This window comes from Esox lucius, chromosome 11 (assembly GCF_011004845.1).
Source record: "Esox lucius isolate fEsoLuc1 chromosome 11, fEsoLuc1.pri, whole genome shotgun sequence".
In the NCBI taxonomy this organism is placed as follows: domain Eukaryota; kingdom Metazoa; phylum Chordata; class Actinopteri; order Esociformes; family Esocidae; genus Esox; species Esox lucius.
The window spans coordinates 15,077,546-15,084,495 of NC_047579.1; the positions used below are offsets into that span (position 1 = coordinate 15,077,546).

Here is a 6,950-nt window from a genome sequence, read left to right on the forward strand (position 1 = left end):
GAAATTGTGAATTTATATCATGAACAATAACTCTATTTCTTTTAAAATGTATAGCTACAGGCCTGTGTAGCGTGTATGTATCCTGGGCGAGCAGCCAGTCATCGGCCTCACCATTTTTGAGGATCTCCCCGGTTTTTTCCAAGTATGCTTTTTTCAAACCCTCTCTACCCACATAAGCACCAGGGTTTGCCGGGTCATAGTAAATACTTTTCATAACCTGTTCAGACATCGTAGAGTGTTCGAGCAATAATGAGAATTAATACATGTTTAACAATGTTTTGTTTGAGTTTTCGTAATTACACAACCAATATATTTAGAAAAGTTACACAAACATTCAGATTTCTCATAGTCTTTGTTTATATACATGTTAACATGAGAACTGAAGCTACCCTGGCCTTAGACAACAGACTCTTTGCTTTCATCATACCATGACCCCGCTGCGTCGCATACAACATCCTCATTAAATTTGTCCATGTACTCATCCCTGTTCTCACTCAGTCTCTGGGTGATGTTCGGCTCCAACTTGAGCTCGTGCAGAAAGTTCTCAGCGGCCTCGTGAACATCAGTCATCGGTGTGTGAAAACCAGATGCGTTCAAAGCCTTGACCAACACATGTTTCAGTCACGGTGTTAAAACCGTCGCCACAATGTCATCATAATGGGCCTCAAAGAAATACTCAGGCGGTTCGAGACATGAATGTCTTGTCTGGCTCGGGTGGTCCACTTCGCATCCGATGCATGCTTTGTGTAGAATAGCCCCAACAACGTTTTCCAGAATCATACCCATTGTTGCTTTGATGATCTTTAAAATTTTTGGTGCAAGTTGTTTGTCCATTTTGTGATAACTCTTGTTAGCATTTGAAAGGTATGACAGGTTAAGAGGACCTAGTTGATCACCAACCCTGTCAATCCAATGGTAGTTTCTTGTTGGGTATGCCGGTGGAATCGAGCTGTCTGGGTCAGGGGTTCCGTAGAAGGCTTCAGCGTTGTCATCCCAGGCGTCACACAGCCAGTCCTCAGCCTTGGGTTCTTCAATCACCGCTTGGTTGTAATCTTGAGACATGTTTCGTAAATTCTTCCGACTGCTTGAATGTCACTGGCGGTCTGTCGGTTTTTATGCTGTGCTGATGAAGGTGTTGGCTTAAGGCGGGGCTTCGGGGTCTTAGGTCAGTCGATCAGTCCGCAGTCACAAACTAACACGCTGATATTTTCCGGAAATAACTCCAATCTGACAGAGTCATACTCTTTCAGCTCCTCGACAACTTTAAACAGTACATCTACTGTATTATGTGGGCCTTGTTTTGGCCCCAAATAAAACACTTTTCAAAAGGTGACCCATAAACTGGCATTAAAAACCATTTGATCAGTCACACCAGCCTCAAACACTTGGCCTTCGGGTAATTCATAAAATGCAACCTCCGGTTGTTCTGGGTTGAAGATGTATCCCCCGATCCGACCATCGTCCAATTTCCACTCCTGTGTCAACATATCCTGGTGTAGTTGATGGATTCGGGTTAAACTCTGCATCGGTTTCTTCAGGGCTGGCATGTTGATTGCATCTCTGCGGTCCATTTGCAATTTCTTACCAAATCTCTGAGCTGCGTTTAAGCTGTTAGCTTTCACTGGTGTTTCACCCAAAACATTGATAGCAGCACAATCCTCCATGTTTTGTAATGTGTAGGTAAGTTCGCTCAGGCAAGACTGACTGACCATCACCGATGTCTGCGTGGTTTAAATACACATACCACGCCAGTCAACCCATAAAACATGAAAGGTTAACAACCACCGTTTGTATGCCAGCTGTTGCACCACTTGTCAGAAGATAAAACACAGGGGTTTTATATTTGTCGAACACCATTTGCTGTACACCAAACACCTTACCGCTGACACAACACTTATTTACTGCCTGGGAATTTAACATTCCGGAACCCTAATCCCCATTTGTTAATCATCAAACATAACCCACCTGTTATAACACTAGTCTGGTTTGCACATCCAACACTGACACATCAATGTAATCATAAATCACAAAGTCACCGGACATGCATACGTCACTCCTGAAGTCCCACCCTAACATACGTCATACCGGAAGTCCCACCCTAACATACGTCATACAGGAAGTCCCACCCTAACATACATCATACAGGAAGTCCCACCCTAACATACGTCATACCTGAAGTCCCACCCTACAAACCGGATGTCCTGCCCACCTGTCACATCAATATGGAAGACCCGCCCCCCAGGGCCATAAATCACCATTCTGACACATTATACCCTACATTAACTACTCAAATACTTGTTCTCCCCACTGTATTATACAACTGTGGTTCCATCAGATCAGCTTGTACAGTTTGTAAACAAATGAATTGATGCCCCTGAATTAAGAAGATATTGTATCATGTTTTACAGTGTTGTTCCAAGTCATGTTTTATCATGACTTGGAACAACACTATGATTATTATTGGAGGATGTGTTCCTATCAAAAGTCAAGTAATGGAAGTCTAGGTAAACAAATGTGTAGATTTGATCCCATTAATTTCTTAATAGAAAAGACTAAAAATAATCGTATGATATTGGTCCCTAAAAATATTCAGTCAAAGTGGAGATGAAGAGACTATCTTAATGTTTGACAGAGTCAAAGGGAAAGGTCAGAGGGACCCACAGCGCCCGAGGTACAATTTCTTTGGAAAAACTGACAAAAAACGCAGTTCCACCACGTAGGGAGTGACCATACTAGCCTAATGCCGGAATACCAGGCAAATGTAAGCCAGGTTTTTTCTACATTTGAAACCGAACCGTGAGTCCCGTATTTGCCGAAATCCACAAAATATTTGTTCCTCTTTGAGATGGCACATGAAATGTTTTCCAAATGGTGGACGACTCCACTTCCCGTGTATGTACACGTGTCAAGGGTGTAAGGACAACTGACGGCGTAAATTGTGCATTAATAGTCAGGGAGAAATTGGAGTGGGGACAAATGGTGGAATAGCAAATTAGACATTTTGGTAATACTTTATATTAAGGTCCCTTAAGAACACGTACAGTGGATATAACAAGTCTACACACCCTTGTTAAAATGCCAGGTTTTTGTGATGTAAAAGTATAAGACAAAGATAAATAATTTCAGAACTTTTTCCACTTTTAATGTGACACTCTTTTGTTGAGACTGTATGTTTCATCAAAAGGAAAGCATAAATAAATATGAATAATTTGAGATCTGGGGCTATTCATAAAAGATCTAGGGCTATAACCCTGGACGCCCAGGCCTAACGATGCCTCTGCAGTAGTACATAGTATTTTTTATTTTAATTTGTTTGTGAAGCTTGCATTCAACTGCCACAACCTTCTAACATGAACTTTTCATTCTTGTTAAAGGAGAATAAAAATTATTTCATACTAATTGATTACAATTTCATTTAAGTAACAGTACTTCTACTTGAGTAGGGTTTTCCAGTACTCTTTCCACCCCTGGTCATTGGTCATTTACTAATAATTTGAAGTTTTCAGTACACAAGAAATAAAAAAATGTACCTTTAAAAAGAACAAAACCACAAACAGACCTTTTCGGTTCCTACTCTACACACAGTATGTAAAAATATGTTAGCGATAAGATGTTTACAGATTTAAAAAAAGTTAGACTTCGGACTTCAAAGTACACATTTTCTATATCTCCACACACCTTCCAATATACCTTAGCCTTAACATGCAACTTTAATTTTATATTTTAAAATCAAGCCTCAGTGGGAGGTTTCAGTTTCTCCCACAGTCTGTCCCAGAATGCCTGGTGCTGATGGGGGTCCTGAGGCCAGTCCAGATAGGTCCTGGTCTTTACCAGACGAGCCAGTCTGTGGTGGGCTGAGAGCCAGTGAGGGGGGATCTTCTCCAGGAAGACCAGGAGGAGGATGTCTCTTTGCTCCACCTGCAGTCTGGCGGTGGCCAGCTTCATCTCCAGGGAGCACCAGTTACTGCGAAGGTAGTGGCGGCTGACCAGACAGAGGGTGTGTCGGCTCCGGTAGAGGCTGTCTGTGATGTTCTCCACAATGTCCTTCCCCAGCTGGAAGTCTCTGCTGTGCAGACAGAGGTTCAGGAAAGGGGGACCCCTCTGCTCCAGGTTGGGCAGCAGCTCCTCCACCACCCAGAGCTCGTCCTTCCCGCTGTAGGAGACAAAGGTGTCGTAGTCGTAGCGCCCCCTGGTGTTGGATCTCATGGCCTCTGAGAGCCAGCCAAGAGTGATGTGGTAGAGGGGAAGAAGGTAGTGGCCAGACAGGACTCCCAGGCCAGTCACAGTAAAGAGAATAAAGTCTATCTCTGTTGTGCAGTTGGTTTCTGTGTACTTGACAAAGTTAGGTGTGTCTATTCCATTGTCTGACAAGCATGTCAAGTTGTCCCACATAATGTGTCTAATAGAACGCAAGATCACTTCAACCTGCCTGTTCCTCTTTGCCCATGCAATAAGCCAAGCATTGTCACAACTGCAAAACAAATGTAACTGATTAAGTACCAAATACTTAAGGCTAGAGAGAGATTCCATAAAGCTGTATAATATATTATGAGTGTTTACGATTTGCAGATCCAATATTTTCAATGATTTTAAATCTTTAGTTAAACTACCCTCCATAGAATAAATCTTGCAGTCTAAAAGTTTCAGAACGTCCAACTTTGTCAGGTTGTGAAAAATTATGTCAGCAGAAGGATGTTTAATAAGATCCACCGAAATTAGAGTCAGTTTCTGTAGCTGAATCAGTTGATTAAGCGGAGTTAAATCAGCACTTTTAGCTGAAAGTTTTGATCTGTACTCCAATGTCTCTATGGATTTGAAATACTTTCCCATGAATTCAGATCCACAAAGGAATTCTTCAGCATGAACATCAAGATGGATTACAGACTTAAAGAATGGTCGTCCACAGTCCTCAAAGGACACAGTCTTGCCATTAAGTGTAAGACTCAGGTTTTATGTAGATGTGATGTCACTGCCAACAATCAAATGCATTGGCCTCATCCATGTAGAGATATACAGATGAGTCAGTTGACTCAAAATGTCACCAAATATGAGTGTCAGATTCAACCTTATCGTAGGTTCTGTTAGTGGAGTGTTCAATTTCCCAAGAAACACTTCTCTTAAAGATATAAGATGTGTAAAAGATGATGTCTCAATGTTTTGAATAAGTGGATTTTCTCTGAGATCCAACCAAATCAAACTATATAAACCAAAAAATGTATTTGCATTAATGTGTGTAATATCATTCTTTGACAGGTCTAAGGGATCCAGATTTCTCAAGCCCAGGAAAGCTGAGTCTTCAATATTTGATAATTTACCATTATATTTCAGGTGGTTCAGGTTAACAAGACAACTAAATTGTTTTTCAAAAAAAGTGTTTATGTTCAAATATAAAAATACTTTGTATAACCATGTGTTTTTGTTTTTTTGGAAGGAGCATACATCTAGACTGTTTTGTTTGTGGTGATATACATGTATTGTTTTAACATTCTTTAGAGTGGATATAAAATTCCAAATAATTTGGTTAATAGGATAGATAGCATAATCTCTAGAAATATATATATATTCCAGTCCAATGCACAAGTCAACACTGTACATTGAAAGGCTGCCTGGATCGATACTAGTAAATTCTATCTCTTTGATTGAAAGCAAAAACACAACATTACAGATGCTTTTAAAATCAATGTAATTTTTACAGTTGTTTATCCAGAAATGAATTTGCTTAATTCCAGACAGGGGAAGTTGAAGTAACTGTTTCTTTTTTAGCCGAGATTCAAAAACTGTCAGGTTCTTAAAAGAAGCCAGCGTACCTTCCTCTATATGTGTTATTTCACCAAATTTTAAAGAACATCCTGTAAGGTTGTTAAAAACAGGTGTCTTGCTCTCATTTGTGTTTAAGATTGGGCAGTTTGATTGATTTAATGTCTGTATCTCCCATGCCTCTACAACTAAATCAGTAAGTGACTTTATGTACATTAATCTGCATAGTATCTCTGACATATCTTTTACACAGGAGTTACCAATGGAGACAGTTAGTAAATTAGGTATGCCATTAAACATATCTGGTGCCATTGATGATAACCTAAAGCTGATTATGATCAAATTACTTAGCTTGACTAGATCTCTGAATGTGTGAGGCCCAATACGACAATCACAGCAGCCATTGTCCTGCCCCTTTAACATCATATATTCCAGCTTTGGGAGGCTCCTGCTATTTCTAGTTGGAAGGATTTGTGAAAAACAGCCATTAATGTACAGGTACTCCAGATCCTGAAACTGAGAGAAAAAACCCAGAGACATGACACCATATTCATCCGTAGTCATGTATATGCAGAGAGTATTGATGTTTTGAGGGAGTCCATGTAGATCCTCTTCAATGACTGTGACAGAGTGACAGGAAGCTGTGAGACCTTTTGAAATGCTTTTTAAACATATGTAGTCCGGCATGTCTTCAACTTCTTTATTGTTTTCATATATGTAGCATTTAGGATGCATCCATCCATTAACACTCTGAATCCACAGACACAGGAGGACAGGTTTGGAAAACACACCCTTCATCTCTTCAAATATCATCCACTCTTCTGGGATACTGGTGCCTGGTTCCGTTTGAAATAGTTGGCAAATCTACGATTTGAATCTTTAACCCACTCCGGAAATCATTCAAACAGAATGTTTGTTTTTGTCAGATGATCAAAGCTTTAAGTTATTCCAATATTCTGCCCTTCCACTGGCTAGTTTTAAAGTCATTGTCATGGTTTGTTTGTTCTTAAAGTCAATTAGGTATTAATGTCAAACAGTCAAATTAGAAATTAGTTGATGTCCCCACACTCAGGATGAGTAGATCCACTTTTTCTACTGTACTATATTTTTACAACTCTCATTCTCACTTCCTGAAAATAAAATTGGAATAGTTCTTTAAAAATATCATTTACATGAAGGACATGATTTGGGCT

At 40.0% G+C, this 6,950-nt stretch overlaps 1 protein-coding gene across 1 annotated transcript; it reads right to left on the minus strand.

Moving 5' to 3' along the window:
* Window positions 1-3,729: 3,729 nt before the first annotated feature.
* LOC106023738 (toll-like receptor 13) lies at window positions 3,730-6,555 on the minus strand. The gene is made up of 2 exons (XM_029123221.2): window positions 4,978-6,555; window positions 3,730-4,734 (listed from the first exon to the last, which is right to left on the minus strand). The coding sequence occupies exons 1-2, from the start codon at window positions 6,553-6,555 to the stop codon at window positions 3,730-3,732; spliced, it is 2,583 nt and encodes an 860-aa protein (XP_028979054.2).
* Window positions 6,556-6,950: the final 395 nt, after the last annotated feature.